Source organism: Atta colombica, unplaced genomic scaffold (genome assembly GCF_001594045.1).
Source record: "Atta colombica isolate Treedump-2 unplaced genomic scaffold, Acol1.0 scaffold163, whole genome shotgun sequence".
Lineage (NCBI taxonomy): Eukaryota > Metazoa > Arthropoda > Insecta > Hymenoptera > Formicidae > Atta > Atta colombica.
Genome location: NW_017259254.1, coordinates 2950538 through 2972089, shown reverse-complemented (window position 1 = coordinate 2972089; position 21552 = coordinate 2950538). Strand labels below are relative to the sequence as shown.

General features: G+C 33.5%; 1 protein-coding gene across 1 annotated transcript in view; it reads right to left on the bottom strand.

Annotated features, from left to right (window-relative positions):
- Window positions 1-478: 478 nt before the first annotated feature.
- Window positions 479-21552, bottom strand: part of LOC108685999 — a 36218-nt gene continuing 15144 nt past the window's right edge. The window contains exons 2-11 of the mRNA XM_018191029.1: window positions 20951-21187; window positions 12105-12317; window positions 7256-7488; window positions 6933-7144; window positions 6352-6563; window positions 5744-5947; window positions 5545-5661; window positions 5153-5425; window positions 4294-4777; window positions 479-1635 (exon numbers count right to left, since the gene is read on the bottom strand). Of these exons, the coding sequence (XP_018046518.1) occupies window positions 1239-1635; window positions 4294-4777; window positions 5153-5425; window positions 5545-5661; window positions 5744-5947; window positions 6352-6563; window positions 6933-7144; window positions 7256-7488; window positions 12105-12317; window positions 20951-21187 (2582 nt within the window). The 3' untranslated portion in view covers window positions 479-1238. The remainder of the gene's footprint in view (window positions 1636-4293; window positions 4778-5152; window positions 5426-5544; window positions 5662-5743; window positions 5948-6351; window positions 6564-6932; window positions 7145-7255; window positions 7489-12104; window positions 12318-20950; window positions 21188-21552) is intronic.

The following is a 21552-nucleotide window of genomic DNA, read 5'->3' as shown; positions in this document are numbered from 1 at the left end:
TGATCCTTATTATTATATACATGCAATTTATGATTGATATATATATAAAATGTATCTTGTTTGAATAACAAAATTGCTTTTTCAACAAATTGAACAAGTTTGCCCCAAATGGCACTATTGTAATTTATTACGATAAATAGAATCACGGAAACGCATCTACAATGTCACTTCACATATGTAATTCTTTCAGTCAATTAATAAAAGCTTACTGTAACAACTACGTTATTTCTTAAATATACGTACATTTTATAATGAGCTGGATAAAAATGTTTAATAAGTAATAATTATAATTAATGTTACATACTTATAATATATATTATATATATATTTTATACAAACTCGGTAGTAAAATATATTGAAGATATAACAGCAATGAACGAGGCACATTTTTATAACTGTATGCCTTTGAATCCTCATTTACTTCCGTGTAAGTAAATATGCAACTCGTACACGTACACAACACGATATTTGTCCTATTCCTAAGTGGATAACATCGGCCTTCCCTTAATGATATCTATATGCAGTATATCCGATTGAAAACATAGTAATCAATTTAAAGCGAGGCCAAGGTACCCATAACAGATGTTCATTCTGCTGATATCCGGTGTCCTTTTAGAGTGCGTTCCCATTTGGCACTTACAATGCTCGCGAGCATTATTTATTCTAATTTAATGTTTGATAAACAACATTCATGTTTAAAGATGAAGTGATTCTGTGAGCGTTGTGAGCGTCAAGTGTGATGCTCCCTTAGACAAATATTTTTATGTAAATGATTACATAAATCCTTGATCTTAGATTAACTTATTGTTAAGCGTTATGGTACTGCGTCTCTATTTGATTATTGTATATTATTGTCATTATTGTATATTATTTCTTTGCTTTTTGGCATATCCTCTGATCAGTTACCACCTTCTTTACGATGAACGATTATCCATCCTTCTTATTTTTAAACTATAGTGTGTATAATATTTACATTTCATAACGTAATGATAGTAAATAATTTATAACGTAACAGAACAATACAGTAGGATCTATTCGGATTATTATCCGTCTCTGTTTTTTGTAAGACGATATCAAGGTACTACTTGTGCTAGCGGAAGATTCGCTTCCTTCATTTAAGGAGGATCTTTTAACATTTTCATGACAGTTACGAATGTTTAGTACACCAAATCATCGTCCAGATGATTGCAGATGATGACATAGTAAGTATAAAGATTTTTTCCTGTTTTGCTCTCTGTTTAATATCTATGATGGGATTGCGACTGTCTCCATTCGGGCGTTGCGCTTCCGTGATGATGATGATGGTGATGATGATGACGCTTCTTATCGGAGACGCTGGCGTGTTTGCTTGATGGATATGCGGCGACGTCACTAACAACTAATTCTGAGCCGTCGCGTTCAGTGTTATTACCACGGAAATTCTCCCGGTATCCTGGTTCATCCAGGGTCTCCTTACGACGAAGTGGCGGATGGCCAGCCTTGTGACCGGTGGTTTCGTGCAGATTCTCCCAGGCTTGGCGATAATATCGATTCAGGCCTCCTCGACTCTCCGAGGAACTGCTATCGAAACTGGCAACAGTATTGCAATCGGGCGACGCACGGTGACGATAGTGTTTACTGCTTCTTCCGCGATTTCTACATAAAGAATGAACATGTAATAATTTTTTCCTTTCATATGTGTTGAGTTATTATCACATACTTATGAGTAGAGAATGGAACTAAGATGTTACTTGTAACACCGTTACTTTCCTTATTGTTACTCTGTTATAATAATAATATAGATTTGAATAAATTTTTTATGATTATAACGGTAACATCAGGTTTGGAAAGTCATTCAATCATTACTTGTAACGAGTTGGAAAAGTCACTCATTACTGAAAAAGTTAACTTAGCATTTGTAAATCATAACTTTTTAGTCATTATTTGTAGGTACAACGAGATTATATGAATTACGTAACTTATTATTTATTACAAATTATTTTTTTCAATAAGTAAATGCATAATGATACAAGTTACCTTTCAAAGTGACCAATCTTAACACCATCTAAGCATTTAGTTAGTTATTATTTATATTATTATAGTCAGTTATTATAATCACAAATAAAATTGCAACGTCGTTATCAAATTTTTGTTACAAATAAACGGAATAGTAACTCTTTTATTCCATGATATTAAGTAATTTAATTCTATAGCACTAAAACTATTTACATAAAAAAATGAAATAAATAGGCAAAGCGTTATGTGCAATGGGAAAGGAGGAATTGGATTGTTCATGTGTATCTTGTACACTTTTTGTGAATAAAAGTAAGTAACGAATTTGACCGTTGTATGTATCTTAAAACTAAATGCAAGAGAGCCCATCCTATTACTATGACTCGAAATTATTTTTAAGCCACTGATAATTGAAATGAAAAAGCTAGAAGAGAGAAAATAAAGTGTCTACATAATAGTTCTAAAATACCAAAAGATTTATATATATCACTTCATATTATATGTATATATGTTGTATATATAATATTATGTTCCTGTCCTGTTATAGTACTAATGAAATTTTAAAGAGATTACAACATAAGTATTGCAGGCAAGGAAAGAACATATAAGAAGCACTATACATAATTATCTTTCTTTGCGATTTCTGTGTAGCGCTCAGGACTTCTAGACCGTAGTCATTATTATTGTAGTCAATCTCGACTTATCTTAATAATGATAATGATAATGAACTAAAACGAAGAGATTAAAATGATCCCAGCAAACATAAACCATATTAATAATATTTAGACGTCTGTTAGTCTTTTCTTTATAGATTATACTTTTATGTACAAGATATATGATCATTTTCTAGAATCCTTGAGTACACGGCGGAGATTTATCTGCTAACAGAGTGTTGGTGTGTTCGGGTGCGTGCAACGCACTATAGCCATCTTCTACTTTGCATGGCGTGCCATGATGGCAAAACGAGCTAGCGCTAAAAAAAGCGTTCAGTAAAACCTTGCTCTCGTTTACCTTGACTAGTATCACTCGCGAGGGTGGCGCGTAGTAGTTGGTGGTGGTACGTGATGATTGATGTTGGGCGATAGTTGCGTGGAGGGTTGGGGTGGTAGTGGTGGTTGTAGGCTTTATTAGAATGGAACGATTCTCTCTTTCTTTTCTCTTGCTCTTTTTACGACGGGGGTGAGAAAGAGGGGCAATGATGGCGGTCTACAGAGAGGGATTCGAGAAATAGCCGGCGCGATGCGCCGCTGACAAAGTGAAAGAATAAGGATGATCGTTTCCGCGGCGTGCCGTGAGGTCGCGGCGCCCCAGGTGCTGGTCGGGGAAGGGTAGCGCGAGTAGCGTATACCAACGCGAAGGCATTCCTCCGGTATCGCCCCTCCCAAGGCCACCACTACCGCCACCCCTCAGCGCACCAACCCCACCGAGCCCCCTGCGGCGCCTTCCTCTGACGCTGCCACTGCCGCTAACACCACCGCAATACACAAATGGACTGTGTTAATTATTATCATGGTGGACTAGACTATCAACGAAACTCACGCGTTTCTCTGATGCGAACTTAGGTCTTGTGTCGCGTCTACACCACTGTTTCTCAACCTTATTTCGGCCACTTTTATTTATTTGCATTTATATTTATTTTCACTTCAACTACACAAAAGACATTTTAATTTATTATGATCTTTGATAATGTTCCACTTTTTTACATATGAAAAAAATATCATAGATGGCCGCATTACTTGAGAACCATTGGTTAATAAACGACAACAAATTAAAGAAAATTATTATAGATCAATCAGAAAATGAGAGAATATATCTTTTTTGCAAAGCGCAATATGAGCCTCTACATTTAAAATAAATTACAGGCTAAATTACAAAAAAGCTTGATCAATGAAAGGGCAGCAGTACTATTGTATATCTTTAGTTCTATCTAAAATGTTAGAGGTTCTTTTGTTACATCAAGACTTTATGAAACATTTACATTTTTCAATAAGCAAAATTATCTGTATGAAAAAGATTACAATGCAGCATATATATATATATATATATATATATATATATATATACATATGTATATATGTATTACAAGTTAGGAAAAAGATAAAGCGGTAGAAGACAGAAATTAGATCAAATTAATACAAAGTAAGCGTTACAATGTACAATCCGGTCGAATATTACCTATGTATATCAGAGTGCGTTATGATATATTATCAGAAATAGAAGATTCACAGGATGAAGGATTGATAATCGAAATCAAATCATCGCTCAAAATGGCTGATGACGCATTTTTTTTTTTTAATATACCTGCGTATGAGTATAACGACTGTTGTGATCACCGCGGCGAGAAACACAAAACCGCCGAACACTCCCAGAGCGATTACAGCTCCCAAGTTCAATTTGGCTTGATGGGTACCGCTAGGTTGCTCGGCGCTATCCACTCGGAAGGGACCAGACGGTTCCGGTATGCCTGCGCTGATTCCCGCTTGTGCGTGGTCCACGCCGCTTCCAGATATCTCGTTGTCTTGTGGGTGATCGCTGCCGGCGTCATTCACCGACGAAGGAGTCATGGGTCTATTTAAACCGATGCTCGGCCTCCTCGAGACAGTCTCCCTCACCGTTGCTGGGAGTTCCGCAGTGTTTGGTACATTCCTAGATGGTAAGAGAGTTGTACTGGTAGTTGCTGTACTCGTCGTGGTTCTGGTCCTCGAAGTGAGGTACGTCCGAATTTTCGGAGTGGACGGACGTAATGTCGCTCGGGTAGGAGAAGTCAAAGTTGTTCGTGGTTCCTCTGATAAAGAAAAGTTTGCATATTAAATATGTACATAAACATATCCTATTCTCTAGTATTTTAATTAATTTTATATATATTAATATTTATTATTATATTATAATTTATTGTATAATTTTGACTACTTGATATAATATTTAATTTTCATTATTATGAAATTCTATAAAAATGTCAGAAATATAATTTATCAAACGTAATAATTATTTCAAATGATTGTAAAACTTAATAAATAATTATCGCTCTAACGTCAAATCTATTTTTGTGCAATAATTAAATAAAAATTTAATTTTAATTTTATAATTTTTCAAAATTTATTTTTTTATAAATTATATGATACATTTTGACTTTTATTATTATAAATCTATAAATAAGTACCTGTGCAAGTAGGTGCAACGCGATCGTATGATCCAGTGTTTAAACACATTATTTGTCGGGAACCAACGAGCCGATAGCCTTTTTCACATGTATAGGTAACGATGCTATTAACTTGTAGACTTTGATTGAAAGTATTCCTCACCAGGACACTTTCACGCTCTATCTCGATAGAACTGTGCGCAACCGTAGCCGGTGGATCGCAGAGAATTGGCTCGCATCGCGGCGGTGGACCATTCCAACGCTCGTCGACGTCGCAAATTAGTCGAGCACGTCCTGCGGTCGCAGAGATTGGTTTATAATCATTTCTCACAAATGATTTACAAGATATTCGTTCTCTATCTCAAATGCACCATGAATAATTATGACGAGTCGTGATGAACTGTAATACTTACCGGTCATCTCATAACCATCATCACAAGTATACTGTACTTGGCTGAGATAAGTGGTGGTTTCGTTGATAAGTACATAACTACCGTATTTTATGTTCGCGGGATAGTTGCAATCGATATCTGAAACGATGAAATCGCGTTATGATGCGAGTCACGTTCGTGATGATTTCATTTGAATACATTCCCCGATCATGTTTCTTACATTTGCACACCGGTGGAAACTCATTGTAGAAACCGGTATCGAGACAAGTGCGATTTAGTGGTCCGACCAGGAGGCTATTGCCGTCACACTGATATTCCACGGTTGCTCCAACTTCATAAACATTGTCGGAGATTTTAGTTGACTCGGAGATCACCATCATTGTGGAATTTGGTGGTTGTTCGGGTCTGCCACAAGCTTGTGGTTCTAAAAAAGAAAAATTGCATGCATAGTAGAAAAATATTAAACTCAGAGCAACAAATAGATCGAAGATTTTAAATAAGAATAAAATATATCAACTTTAAGAGAAATTATATCTTAAGAAAATTTATTCGATCAATAAATAACAATTGAAGATTTTTTAGAATTAAGATTTTTAGAATTTTATATTTTTCAGAATATAAATTAAATAATTTTAGATGGAATAATAAAATTCACGGTTAAAACATTTTTTAATGATTGATGTACCATATATTATGTTAGACTTTCACAGAATCTCACAAATAAGAAGCCTCCAAAATACATTATTTTAAATATATTTAAAGTATCTTTTCTGGAATATTATTTAAAAAGCAGGAATGCGAATGTGTGACAAGTAAGATGATACTCACGATCATGACAGATAAAATTAAGTCGGGATGAGCAAGGTGTATCGGACCAAAGCCAGCTTTTTTTGCCGTCATACCGAACACAATCTTCTTCACCTGGTAATGGATCCCAGAACGAAACAGATACTTCCTCACCACTTCCAGTCCATCTCCATAACGTCCGATCTTTCTGGTCTCTAACTGCGCCCATCCAATACTGAATGGACATGTCGCTCCTTCATTAATAATAAAAAAAAAATGATCATTTATTATTTTTCAAACGGACAATTATTTTAGTATTATTTAAAAAAAATTTAATGACATTTTTAAGTGATATATTCAAAAATTATATTATAATTAAATGTATTTAAAATATATAATATATTATATTAAAAACGAAAATTTTAATATAATATTTTTAATTACGTTTCGAGCTATTTAATTATAGTTTATTTGTAAAATTCAGAGTTCAAAATTTATTCAAAATGTTTTCATATCATTCTCTCTGTTTCTCGTGAAAATTTTTTAAATTTTCTTATTATATATACAATTATCGAGTTACATAGATTTTCTCTATATATTAGCTACAGGAATAACAAATATACCCGTGTCGTCTCCATAGTTCCCAGGAAATGAATCCCTGCAAAGCTGGATTGCTCTCATCTACGAGAGTGCCACCTCGCGTACGGCAAAATGCCAGAGCTTCCCTGAATATCAACGGATGGCGATTGTAAAATATGTAGCATTTGCCATTGTAAGTTGCCGTTGATCCTGGCGGTTGGTCTCGGAATTGAGGGCACCTCTCAATCGGCAAGGCCTGTATTCATTTTTTATGCAATCATTCATTATCGCATCCATAGAAGAAGGAGAAATAGATTTATTTCCATTCTGACATAAGACCTAGTTGTTGCATAACTATTTAATCTACCTGATCGGTATAGACGAACGCCTCACACAAGGACAATTGCACGGGAATATTGGCAAACTTCGAAACCTCCAGATGCACCGAAACGAAAGCTCCAGGCATCGGTGGGTTACAAGGCAAAAAGAGAGGCCGCCCTTCTTCTAGAGATCCGGTAAATTGATTGCAAACGGGATTTGTTGCTGAGTCTGGTTGATTGTTACCAACTCGAACGGTGATGGTGCCGAGGATGTCGTTGCCTGGAGGCCAATTAAACAATTTGTTAAAATGGACAATCCATAGATGAATGGACAATTTTGGTTCTAATATTTTTGTTTTTCAATTCTGTCTTAGCTTCATCTATCTAGGATTCATCAATCCAAAGTTTTTTTCGCTGGAACATAGTTTCACTAAAGGAAAACTTTGAAGACTATGGATTTAAGCGATCATGACTGTAATTATATTGAATCCGCTAAGACGCTCAATTGCGCACATGCATGAAATTAATGATACATATTTATCATATTTAATCTGTGTCAATTCTGTAATAATCGCATCCTGTTCTCTGTTATAATTAATTAAATATAAAGGATTTCTCTTTTGAAGAGATTTTCGAACGATCATGTAAAAATAGTTTAGTAAAACAACTTTCTGTTCAAATATTTGTACATCATTAAATTTAATAATCGATAACTAAAATATCGTTGAAATTTTTTTCAAAAAGCGAATGTCGCATTATTGATATAATGAAATATTTCTATATTTATATGATTTTTTTCTACTTCACTTTATTACATACAAATATTCCTTAATTCTACTAAGACATAAATTGAATGCATAATTCAATTTCAAACAAATAAAATTGCTGCGACAGATTCAAGACACAACAACAAAGTTAGCGATTAATTACATCTATTATTTATTAATTTTCAATCAAATTTTATTTCTTTACATATTCTAATTATGGTTCATTAAAAAAAAAAAGAATCACACGAGACCTCAGTTAAACGATAATATACTTCATTAAAATATATCTAAATAGATCGCAGCTACACACTATGGATTTTGATGAATTAAAGAGAACCAGGCTGAATCGGGATTTTCATTTGTAGTTTAGTTGAGAGGGTAGAACGCATGCCGATTTTAAGTATCTGAACAAATAAAATCATCTCGAGCTACGTCTTCTGGCCCAGATGACAGTCCGACTGTGACTGGCTAGACAATCGCCGACGAATATCCATAGAGTTGCAAACTGCTGCAATTACATACTTTCTGTACAGTGATGATCATGGATTCGTGCGACAGTCTCCCATCTGGCAAACGATCGTTAAGAGATAGGTATATGCGGCACGTAGGTATATATACGGTCACAAGACTTTCCTGTTGCAACGTACAAGCTGCTATTTTTGCTTGTAATGAGTGCGTAGACATGTAGCGCACGAGTAAGGAGCAACACGAGATAAAGGAGAAATTCTCGTATCGAGAAAGGATTGAGAGACACGCTCGTATCTTCCGCCAAGCATCGTATCGTGAGTAAAAACAGCAAGGGAAATCTGTCCCCTATTAATCATGAATGTTAATTACTAATAATTACTGTTGGTAGACATTAATTATATTATCTTTTATCTATCAATGTAATTCCGTTAAATTTTTTTCATTAATTCAACGCTGATCTTTTTTATATTTAATAAAAGAATAAAACTTAAATAGAAAACTGCTTAATATTTGATATATGAATTTCTCATGAATCAAATTCAAAACGCGTAAGACTTTATCTCGTGTCTACTCGTGAAAGTCTAATACAAAATCCTTTTTGTCTTAATTTCAGAAAGATTTTATTTATGCAATTCAATAAAAAATTATCCTATCAAATTAACAAATGCGCCTACTGTAATAAAATCCGATACTTAGTTCTTTAGTTCATTATATGCGATAATTAATAGCAATGAATCTGTAATACATGAGTTAATAATGCAGTTTATTGACGAAATTGAAACGAATCGATTTTTCTTCGCTGCTGAAGCGTAACGTGAAAGTTGCTCTTTCACGCAGAGAAGCCGAAGTAATTGTAATGCGCCGTTTGTTCAATTATGAGCAGTCGTGCGGACGATGGAGTCAGAATGAGAATTATTATCAGTATCTCTTCGGTGCTGGGCCGTAACTAAACAGCTGCTTAAAACTACATTATGCCGGCCATTGTTTTATCTTCACCTCGCATAGCGATTCTACGGGCGCGTCTCCGCGAGCATTAAAGCTATCCAATCGTCAATTATCGCAATTGAATAATTCATCTTTCTCCGGTGTATGCTTTACTCTTGGCGAATTTTGTGTGAACATGGCGACACGGAAGTCGTTAATAATCTTCCGCCACGCGGAATTAATTGTTTGCCTCGCTCGCATGATTCTGAATTCACTTTTATCGCTTTCCGATATATAATTAAAGGATCTCGCTAATTTGCCACTGATGAGTAGTTTTCTCGCGAAAAGATGGAAATACTTTTACTTAAGGAAGAAATAGCCAAGAGTATTTTCCTTGAATAAAAAACAAAATGCTCTTGCTTTGCGGGTGTCAGCACTGACAATGCCATTATTATCGCTCGTTTAACAGTGAAAGTTTCTCTCATTTGAGCAGACGAACTTTCGAAACGATAACGCGAATTTTCCAGTGCTGCACGAAGGCCCATTAACGAAGAAGCACCTGATATAATCTGCAGAATTGCGGAAACGCATATCTTCATTGAACTACAAAACTTTCCGTGCTAACTAGATATAACTAGATTGCAAATTGTTTTTTTCTTGTACAATGATTAAATAATTAATGATATGTATTATACGACATGTATTATATGATATTTGTATTATATTCGTATAATATTATTTAGATCATTAAGGAAAAAATAGCAAAACAATTGATTGATTTAGTTCCGGAATTAAATATACGCGATAACTTTGAGCTGATTGACGATTAAACTCAGATTTCTCGAGTGCCACTGAAAAATGCATGTGGTGTACCGCGAGAGATGGGCATTGAGATGGTTTTCTAACAATTGAAAGTGGAAAGACTCTCACTTTCATCGTGGAAGAGTTTCTAAATGATTTCGTATGCAAGCAGAGCCTTCGACTTGGTTCGTGGAAAGGGAAGGAAGTATGAGTTTTATGGTGAAATTTTACGGATCGTTTTTATTTATTTATATATAAAATGGATTATTTGCTATTCTGTGAACGCGAAATTTTCGCAATCTATTTGTTTTATTCAAAGCATCATTGACTAATCTCCAACGATCGATTGTTCATAATAATGATTTTGTTCAGATCGACGAATATTCGTTGAAGCGTCAACCTCTTCAAAGATGGATCGTATCGGCCGGAAAACGTGATCAACCAGTCTGCGTCAGAATTATATAGCGTTGACTATAAAATAACGTATGCATATTTTTATCTGCATATTATCTTTATACAATATTGCGCAGATTATACAATAGAACATCAGAAAATAGAATATAAAAATAAAATAGAATGGAATAAATTTAATATTAAAAAGTTTGTTTTCGTTATAGAAAAATTTTTTCTACATTAGATGACAATTCAGTATAAAAAATAATATATTATATTGCATCTTTTTAAAGTAAAATTAAAAAAAAAAGAAAGAAAATAACTATCATTAATATTATTTATATTAAGTTCAAGTAAATGTGAGAAAAGTTATTTAATATAACTCAATCTAAAATACTATAATTTATTCAAAGCATAGGCTGGCAATGTTGGATATAGAATTTATTTCGATTACTGAATCCATCTTGCTAAGCTTGTATTACCGGTAATTATCTCAATAATGCTTATTTATTGATAGAAAGTCGAGAAAACGTGCCATGAAACGAAAGTGTCGGACGACGGATGGGATATTTATGGTATCGCGGGGATTTTATCTCGACAGCGTAAGTTTCGCATTAGAATTCATATCGAGATCACCGAGAAACTTTATCGCTCATGCTTATCAGTAACGCTCGTTACAGAACGAAGTGTTCGCAGCAAATTGTAGCACATGAAAAATGCTCTTGCTCGCCGCTTTTTATCAACTTATTCCGTCGAGCGACGCAACATCATAATGAGCATTTGATTCAATACCTGTGAGATTGACACCGCGAAGAAAATGGATACTGCAACGATTCGATGCGTTCGTAAATTACTACATGAACGGCAAAGGTCTAATAATCGCTATCGCGATCTTTCTTAAATTCTTCATAAATTTTTTTTATTTTACACTTTTCATCGGAAGTAAATTGTCCTGCTGGAAAGAAATGGTCAACCATTCGTCTGGAGCAATAATTGGAACAGAGCGAATCATCACTTGAAGATCGCAATGCAAATACCAATTTTCCGCTGTTCGCTCTCTTAATAATTGCTTTGATTAGTACAGAATAATATTTTCGAACATTAACACACATTTGTCGTTGTATTTACTATTTAATATAAAATCTATTATCTGTTATATATTCAGAAAATATTCTAATTATCATCTCAAGTTCTCCACATTTATGAATTCTTCATTCATTTAATAATTTCATCAGTTAATACTTAAAGTTACACAAATTCAAAACACAATAAATAATTCCAAAATATCAATAAAATTATGCTTGGACTTCTCAAATTTTAATCTCTATACCTAATATTTTTTTATTTTCTTGTTTAGATCATCCGAAGTTCTTTTCGAAGTCGATGTTATTACAGGGTAAACGACATGCTGGATGAGCTCATTGAATGTTGAACGATAGTGTGTAGAAATATCGTCTGTGATTTGCAAGAGTTCATTTATTACGTGAAACGGTAAATTCTCACAAGCGGCGAAGCGCGAAGAAATATATACGGTATTACTTACCGCAGCACGGCTTGCCAAAGTCCAGTCGCACCAGCTGCACCATGTATGGTTCCAACAGGTTCACGTACCACCACGGTCTTCGTTCGGGCTTCGTCAGGGTGCAGGTTTGCGGCGTGTATCTCTGACCGCTGCTTCCATCAACCGCGCGTTGTGGAAATCCGCCCTCCATGGTGCTGGATTGCATCGGCGCTTTGCCGCCTGCCACGTTCAAAACTGCAAAAAAGAATTAATATAATTGATAATGAATTGATCATGCTTGATAATTGATGCGAAATGGATTATTTCCCCACAGGAGTCAAAAAATAATTGGACCTTTCTCTACAACGACAAGATGTAAATAAATTCGATAAGGCTAATGGAAATAGCACTCTTTGAGTTTCCAAATATACGATAAAAATTGATTTTTCTTCTCTCTGGCTGATTCTCTATCAATTACTTGTCGTAATAGATGCTTGATTAGAGTCTCCATTAACGAATACATCATTACAGAAGATGAGCTTGAGATTACGTCGCAATAAGAAATTATTACGCACCACTCATTCTTGATCCATAAATTAAACAGGCGGCTGCTTGATTATAAAGAACGACATAACAGATCAAATAATCGTACATGTACACAACCACAGATTTTTGCTTTTTTTTATACATCAAACGCATACCTCGGTGACGCGGCAATATTTTCCTGTGAGAAAATCGCTCTAATTCATTATCATATCTATCTGATAAAAAGAAGGTTAGCCGCCATCACTACCATCGCACGGGTGAATAGCCGTACGGCACGCGCAGATGGAGACCGCGGCCATCTGTGGCCATCGCCAAGTTTTGTGCAAGTGCTGCGCATTCGCAAACACGTTGGCGGCCTTGCGGTAGTTTTACTGTACCGCAACGTGAGAATTTTATTGGTGCGATGCCGATGGTACGTGCTACTAGCCTGCGATACGCATTACCTCGGCCTTAATCATGTTAAAATCAGAACTTAGCGATGGAATCGGTATCCTTCATTGTCTGATCAATCAGATCAGACCCAGACGAGTCTCCATAATGCTGTTGCATTATCTAGTTGTTACATAGTAATGATATTTAACTCATTTATATTCATTTAAGAACTATATCATTCTTTACTTGATAGTCACCGATTAAATGGTTTCCATAATGCTTTTGCTTTTTGCAAGAGTATTACGTAGAATATAGTGACACTTAACTCGTAATTGAGATACAAGTGAGCTAATCTGGTTTTTTATAATCACTTGAGATTAAGTTATGCTATATTTTACGATCAAATTAGATCAAAAAGTATTTTACCATCTTCTTCATTTACATTATCATTGAATATGCAAATGTTATTGTATATGCAAATTTTGGAAAAAAAGGTATTCAATATATGAAACAATAAAAAATATGAAATAGATAGATAATAATCTAATCTAATCTTGTAAAGTATTTGCCAATTGCTTGCGTTGGAAATGTGTTAATGAATTTCTCACGCGCGTATAACATTCTTCATGATCAGTGTAATATGTAACTTGCTCGGTATAAAGCATTTCATAGCGTCATTTGAGATACGCGCGTTTTTATATACAATCTGTTACCACGGCCTCAAGGTATCTCATGAAATCTTGCGTGGAACAATTAAGAGATGCACAGACAAGACGATGAGCATATCACATGTAAAAGTCAAATGCGTAAACAAAAGACTTATTGAAAATTCACTCATATATATCAAATGCATCTTCAAGATATTCCGATAAATGCGTTGAGAAAGAGCGATCAGATTTATTTGTTAAGGCTAATCTTCGAGTTCAATTGTATTCTGTGGAATTATATTCTTGCGAAATTGTATTCTTTGTGCGGAAGAAAACTTGGACTCCGTTGGAAGTAGAAAAGCGTCATGTTATGCAATCGATTATGAATCAAAAATAATTAACATTAACTCCAACGAAATTAATTCTTTAACCGCGTGAAAATACTAGAAATCATAAGCAATTTAAACGGAGATAAATTGTAACATGCTGTTCAGATTTATTATTTTCATAATCGGCACTAAGTGAATAATATTATAAATTAATTATAAAAAAATTAACTATTTAAAAAACTGACTTGCACTTTTAATGCAAAATTTTTAATTAAATGTACATGGTATGGTGTGATTAATCGAGCGACTAAATTATAATCTTCATTGAGACATGTGCGTTAACCGTCTGCTGTACGCAATCATTTTAATGAAGCAATCGAAATTCTATCGAATAGGCGTCGGTTCGGCACACAAAGATAATCGATGCATTCTCGACCTAAACCTACATACTGGCTAGCACCCCCCTTACCCCATAAAAGTTCACATATACCGCGCACGTTTCCACAAGACGAATGCGTATGCACGCCATACATACCTCATAATTTACAGTTATTTCTTATACACGCAAACGAAAAAGATTTTTTTCATTATTATATCGCTTCCGTCGATTTAGCATAACGAGAGATATGACGAGCAGTCCGCAATTCTATGTCCTTTCGACCTAATAAAGGTAATCATATATAATAATGTCTTTTATTTTAATTGTAAGATTAAATTACTGATTAAATTTTACGATTTTTATCATAAAATTATATTTATAAATTATTTCAATATAAAATATTTATACGTAATGTGTGTTCATGTCAATAAATTACTTTAATAAAATATACATATTTACAAATTAATATTTTATAATTGAAAACTATGTAAAGTATTACAAAAAGAATTAAAATTAAGCCAAGAGAAAAATTAAAATAATATAGAACAAAATATTACTTAAAATCAAGATTAAAAATTATTTACAGAGATAAAAAGTATTTATTTAATTCCTAAAATATTTTGTTGAAAGGAAAAATAATGTAAAGTTTTAATAACTGAAAGTTGTGTTATATATAATATGGTAAGATTTTAGATCACGAATGACTATTTTCTTTTATAGATAATATTGTAAAATAGCATATAGCATGTCCCTGAAATCAATTATTATTGCTTACGTTATTCTTGTACGACTATTCTATTATTTTTCATTGCAAGGCTTCATCCACATGAGATTTTTATAGTTCGATCATTAAGGCAAGGTAATATTATACCACATCGACATATTAATCGCTCTTATATCCTTGTTTGCGATATTTCTATCATGACGAGAATATCGATGATGCAAAGAGATTAACGATCAAAAAACAATTTGTCCATAAAACTGTTAAATCCATCGAATGCTTTTATTATTATAATAATAAGCATTATTTTAACTTGAATCAGTTAAATTATATCGTGACGTGATTAAGAAAATTCTTTATTGAGTACTGAAAAAGAAAGTAAACTTCTTACTTTCGTAAAACACGAAGTACTTGTGCATTCTTAAGTTCGAAAAACAGAAAATAGACAAGTGTTGATTTTATGTCTGACTTGAAGTTTTATTATGCCATTTATCGGATGGTAAATGCAATTCTATTTTTTTTTTACTATACTTATAATACTATAATTTCTCTAGCTGAAACATTTTCAAATATAGTTCATGTAAATCTCTAGAACTTTTTATGAAAACATTATATCAATAGAATACTCCAATATTTTTCGGAACATTTTCGAAAAATGGAAATATTAGATAAAACGTTAAAATCAAGTTTGTTTAAAAGGAAGTAGACAGATAAAACAGACAGATCTGTTTATATAACGAAAATTAAATATCGTTTTAAAAATCCGCAGAAGTAAATTTTTAAATTGTAAAAGACATTAATAAATAATATTTAAATTTATTGGATAATATTAATGTATTTAATATTGAATCTACTTTTAGATTTTACACATTCTTTTTAAGTTTAAGTAAATTTTGTTGAAGCCTTTCGTATGTTTCCCCTTTATAACGTCATTAATCTCGGAAGTTCGGTCGCAAATGGATTCTTTACGGAAATAGCATGTTACTATATAATATAAAAGGCAAACTAGAGGTACGTTCGAAAAGTCAAGTTCACGCACAGTTGCGCAAGTGGCAACTTGCTCTCGCGGTCGGCGGATCACGAGAAATTGTTGCGACCGTCTTGGATGGGCAGTCGAGTAATTTTGTGCAAACACACTCTTGCTTCGATCATCGAAATAATAACGAAGAAACCCCCGCGAATGTACGACGGTTATTGCCCCGTACAAGAAATGCCATTACAACGTCATCAATCTACGCGGTATTTCCTCTTGCCTCGGGAAATAGGTATAAAGAGGAACTATCGCAGAGGAATACGTCAAATTCTGCTCTACTGAACTACCGAACCTCCACTATCATTTAACAGAGGTATCTAACAGAAATTCTTGGATATTCTAACGGTTTTTACAATTAAGATTTACATAAAAATTATTTGTATAAAAATTATTATAGATAAATATAAATTTTTTAAATAAAGTTTTTTAATAAAATTATTTTTTGTCTAAAAAAGAAAATTCGATACGTATATATATATATAAAATAAATATAAGAAAATACACAAAATATATACTGATATTCAAGAATATCCATTAAATATCTGCAACATATTATCATGATCAAGAGATTTCTAGACACGAGAAATGGACGCATGTAATTGGACAGAAATATCATTTAATTTATATTACTTTTTCTGTCTTTCTCTTTAAAGCATCTATTTAATTAAAAAAAACAGATAACATTTTGATATACTTAAATCGTTTTAAATAAACATAAAGTTTAAAAAAGAATGAATAATATAGAAAGATCGGTATTAATAACATATTTAAGTGCTAAAATTTACTGAGAATAATTAGCAACATTATCACTCAAGAATAAAGTTGAGTGCTTGAAAACATTCGAGTTAAGAGGTCGTTAACAATTTTTATATGCAGACCGTGAAATTTGAAAATAATTTTAGAGATAATGTTCCACTTTTCTGATTATTGCAATTTCACTCACTCTTGTCCCTTTTTTTCCTCTAATCGGTTGAGTCAAGAATCGTGACCTATATCTCCTGTTCCAGTAAGATATGCCATTTAGATATGTTTAGATGTCGCGCATTAACAAAAACTTTGCATCGTCATTGTCGATGGTTGCAGTTAATCTCCATCAGCTGTTTTATCAGGCCGATTATATCTAGTAATGCTTTTCTAATGATTTATTTTTAATGACAATAAATATGCATTGATATAATTGATGAACTGGTCTGACTCTCATACTTTATGATCGATTAAAAAGTTTATTATCAGAGATTAATTATTAGAGATTAAGTTGTATTAATTATAGTTTCTCACTTATAAAATAGAACATCGATTTGATGTAAGAACTTACCTTATTAGGTGTACAACTTTGTTTCCGCCGTTTTTTTTCCGAAAGTCGAGACTTTATTGTAAAAAACTGGTTATACATTTATGATTCAAAGTATTGTCCATCGCTGGCCACTACTTTCTCCCATCTTTCGGGTAGCGTACGAATCCCGCGTCGAAAAAACTGGTCATCTTTTGAGGCTATCCACGAATCGATCCAATTTTTTACTTCTTCATAAGACCGGAAGTGCTGGTCAGCCAGGCCGTGTGCCATTGATCGAAACAAGTGATAGTCAGAGGGAACAACGTCTGGAGAATACGGCGGGTGCGGTAGGACTTCCCATTTCAACTTTCCAAGTATGTCTTGACCACTTTCGCAACATGGGATCGAGCATTGTCATGCTGCAAAATCATTTTATCGTGTCTCTCGTTGTATTGCGACCGTTTGTCTTTCAATGCTCGGCTCAAACGCATCAATTGCGTTCGATACCGATCGCCTGTGATTGTTTCAGTCAGTTTTAACAGTTCATAATACACTACGCCGAGCTGGTCCCACCAAATACAGAGCATGACCTTGGACGTCAAAATCCCCGTTCTTGAAGCGTTAAAACCACTCACGATACTTTCTTTCACTAATAGCGGCCTCACCATAAGTATTTGAGAGCATTCGATGAGCCTCAGCCGTAGATTTCTTCATATTGAAGCAAAAAATTAAAACCTCCCGCAAACGACGAGAATTTGGCTCGTAAACTGACATTTTCAATCGAGAATAACTTTATGATACAGACACAAATCGACTAATGTTTCTATGGGATTATGTTGACAGATGCCCAAGTTTATTGTATGACGTCTATGATCTATTTATTTCGACCACCACTTACCGCTAAAGCCATCTATAGGAAAACGGCGGAAGCAAAGTTGTATACCTAATATTATTTCAATATATTGCAGGATCAATTACACAGTTCGCTAAATTTTCTCTGAAGTATCATAGTACGTATCTTAAAACTTTGCTCATGTTGTCAGTATTTGCGTAATCGGGATTTTAAATAAATTAAAATTTAAATAATTTGAAACGAGCAAACAAAGTGATATATTGTGGAACTTATTGATATTTTGCACAGCATACAAAATTATTATATATTCATTGACAGATGAAAATGTCAGAGCATTGTTAACGTTTTAATCAGACCTACTTGTGACTCAATCAGGAAAAGGAGAACGTAATGAAATTTATGTGGAATGTTTGTAAAATAAATGAAAGAATAAGTAATTAAATGTAAATTACTTATGTCATAATTTATATAATTTATATTGTTATTCATTATTAGAGATTTGTCGGCACCTGACAAGTGCATTTCTCTTTTCATTCTTTCTTTCTTGCGTTCTGCTTGGTTCATGCCACAAAGAGACAATCCTTGCAATCATCGGGGCGTGTCGACATCGTGTACTCGTAATCCACGCGACCCACTTCCGCCTACAACACGGCGCCATTTCTCGTGATCCTGTCCAGTCTGTCGTTGAATTCGCAGAGCATGGCCGTGAGATCTCATCAGAAGCGATTCTCTCCGAGCCATGCTCTTTCACTTTGATACGTTTTGCATGAGAACATATGTAAGAATTTTATCACTAAAAGGAAGAGCGACGTTATGCACTTCCGAAGCACATTTCAGTCAATCATTAGTTAATTGCACGACTAAAATAAAAAATGGGTCAATTCACGGTTTACTGTACTTTTTCTGTAATTCTGGTTCTAGTTTTTCTGAAGATGAAAAGATAAATTAAAATTGTAGTTAATTAATGTATTAGTAAAAGGTAAAATTCAAATGGTTTTCTTAAAAAACAGATTAAAAAAAACAGATTTAATATTAATTTATATCACAGTAAAAACGTGCGAGAAATCTTAATCTAGTTCACAAACTATTTTTTATTTAAAATGTTCTTTGTTAATAAATTTATAATAATAATTATGTATAAAGCATAAGTGTTAATTTTAAATAATTTTTAATTTTAAATAATTAAAACTTGTTTATAAAGTCAGAAATATTTATTTTTTGAAAGCAATGAATAATTCATATGTAAAAAACAAGTTTTAATTATTTAAATGATTACATATGTTATTTCAGTAGAGAAATAATGGAGAAATAATGGATAGAATCACCTCATTCCTGAGATCGAACGCAAAGTTAGAAAACGCATTTCACCGATAAGTAATTTCTGTAACATATGCATGGAATATACGAAAAGATTATTATTTATCATTACCGGTCAGATCTTTTGCTAGTAAGAAATGCAAGCATTAATATATGCTTATGCTTTATGTATAAGAAGGCACGTAAGATATTTCGTGAAGTAAATGACTTACTAATGAGCTGTCTTGAGTTCTATAGACATTATTAGAAGAAAATTAATATTCCATCTCACGCAAGATAAACCAAGAATTTTCTTTATCTTATTCCAAAATAAAATAAAGATACACTTATAGTTAAAATAAATAATATATAATATGCTAATAATATATAATATAATATGCTATTGAAACGACATAACGAAAATGTCGGGAAGTAAATGCGGAAGTGTTTCCAGCGTCGCAAGAAGAATAGAGTAAATTCGCTCAACTCGGTCCAAGGATAACAAAAAGTCTGGCAGGTCTCTGTTTAAGGAATGCGCATAAGGTTGGGAAGGCTGCAGGTATTCTTAAGTGGTAACAGGTTCAGAGTTAACGGTGTACTGCCCCCACCGGCGCGTTCCCGGCATGGCACTGCTTCATGCTTGTATAGTCGTTGTCAGATGACCTGCTCGGTCAAGGACAAGTGGAATCGGGTCACTTGTCTTGCCGAAACAGCGGACGCAAATACAGTCGAACGTCATTGGCCGCTCGTTTCGAATTATAATAGAAAGGCGGACTATTCTGTATAAAGACGTTCTAATCTACGCGGAGTGTCTCCAGACTTATTCAGTCATTTCCCTACTCTCTATTCAGCTTGAACTCGATTTCGACTTCATGAAAACATTGAGGAAGTAACAGTTTCCGGACTATGCATTAGACAATTACAAATGAATGATCGATTATTTGATAAACTAAACTTACTTATTTTCAAAATACAATTCTTTTTACTTTAATAATGTGTTTAAATAGACTTTTTAATTAAAATCATTTATAAAAACTGAAAATTTATCAAATCAGAAAATTTATCAGATCACTTTAAAATCCAGAAAAAATCAAAAGAAAAAAAAAGAATTATGTTTGAAACTTTTTGTATAAGAGCTAATAACATTTGCCATAAAACATCTCTAATTATGATATTGCGTCATCAAATTATCTCTTATAAATTATATTATCAAACTAAATTATAGCTAAATTGCAATTTGTAATTTACAAAATTGTAAACAAGAATTACTCCTATATGGATTACTTTTTATGGATATCAAATGTTCTGATAAGACATGACAATTAGCGATAAACTATCGCATATCTAATTGTATAATATTCATCAAAAGAATTAACATTATGTTTGAGTTACATATGTTTGAATTACAAGTTATACATCAAAAAATGGATGATACTTACCGCAGAAGGGTACGCCTTCTGGCATCCACGAGCCTTTAGCTTGGCAGTCTCTCCTAGCTGGTCCCAGAAGCTCGAATCCACGTTCACAAGAATATGTAGCTCTAGTGCCTATCGGTAACGTGGTATCCTTAAGGAGTTCATCTTCCTCGTCTATGATGTCGTCGGAATCTCTGATGGTGAAACGCACGCTACTATGTGCCGGTGCACCTGGATAACCGCATCCGGCGCCATTGGATCCTGCAATGTGATGTTTCTTATTTTCTTGCGATTATCATCAAGTATTTCACGGATAATGACGAGTGTGTAAATAAATAGACACATTTATTTATGCTGATGTAAGCTGATCATAAAAAGATACAGCATAGACTTTATACGAATTATAATAGTATTAAAAATAAAAAAAAATAAAAATAAAGAACTGTGTCAGAGAATATGATCTACTTATGATATGACTAATTGTACTATATTTAAACTAAAATATAACTTTCTTTCACAAATTAAAACATAATTGATTCTCGGAGAAACTTTTCTTTCTTGTTGTATACACATACATGGAAAATATGTCTATTTTATAATTAGAAATTTATATATATGTATATATA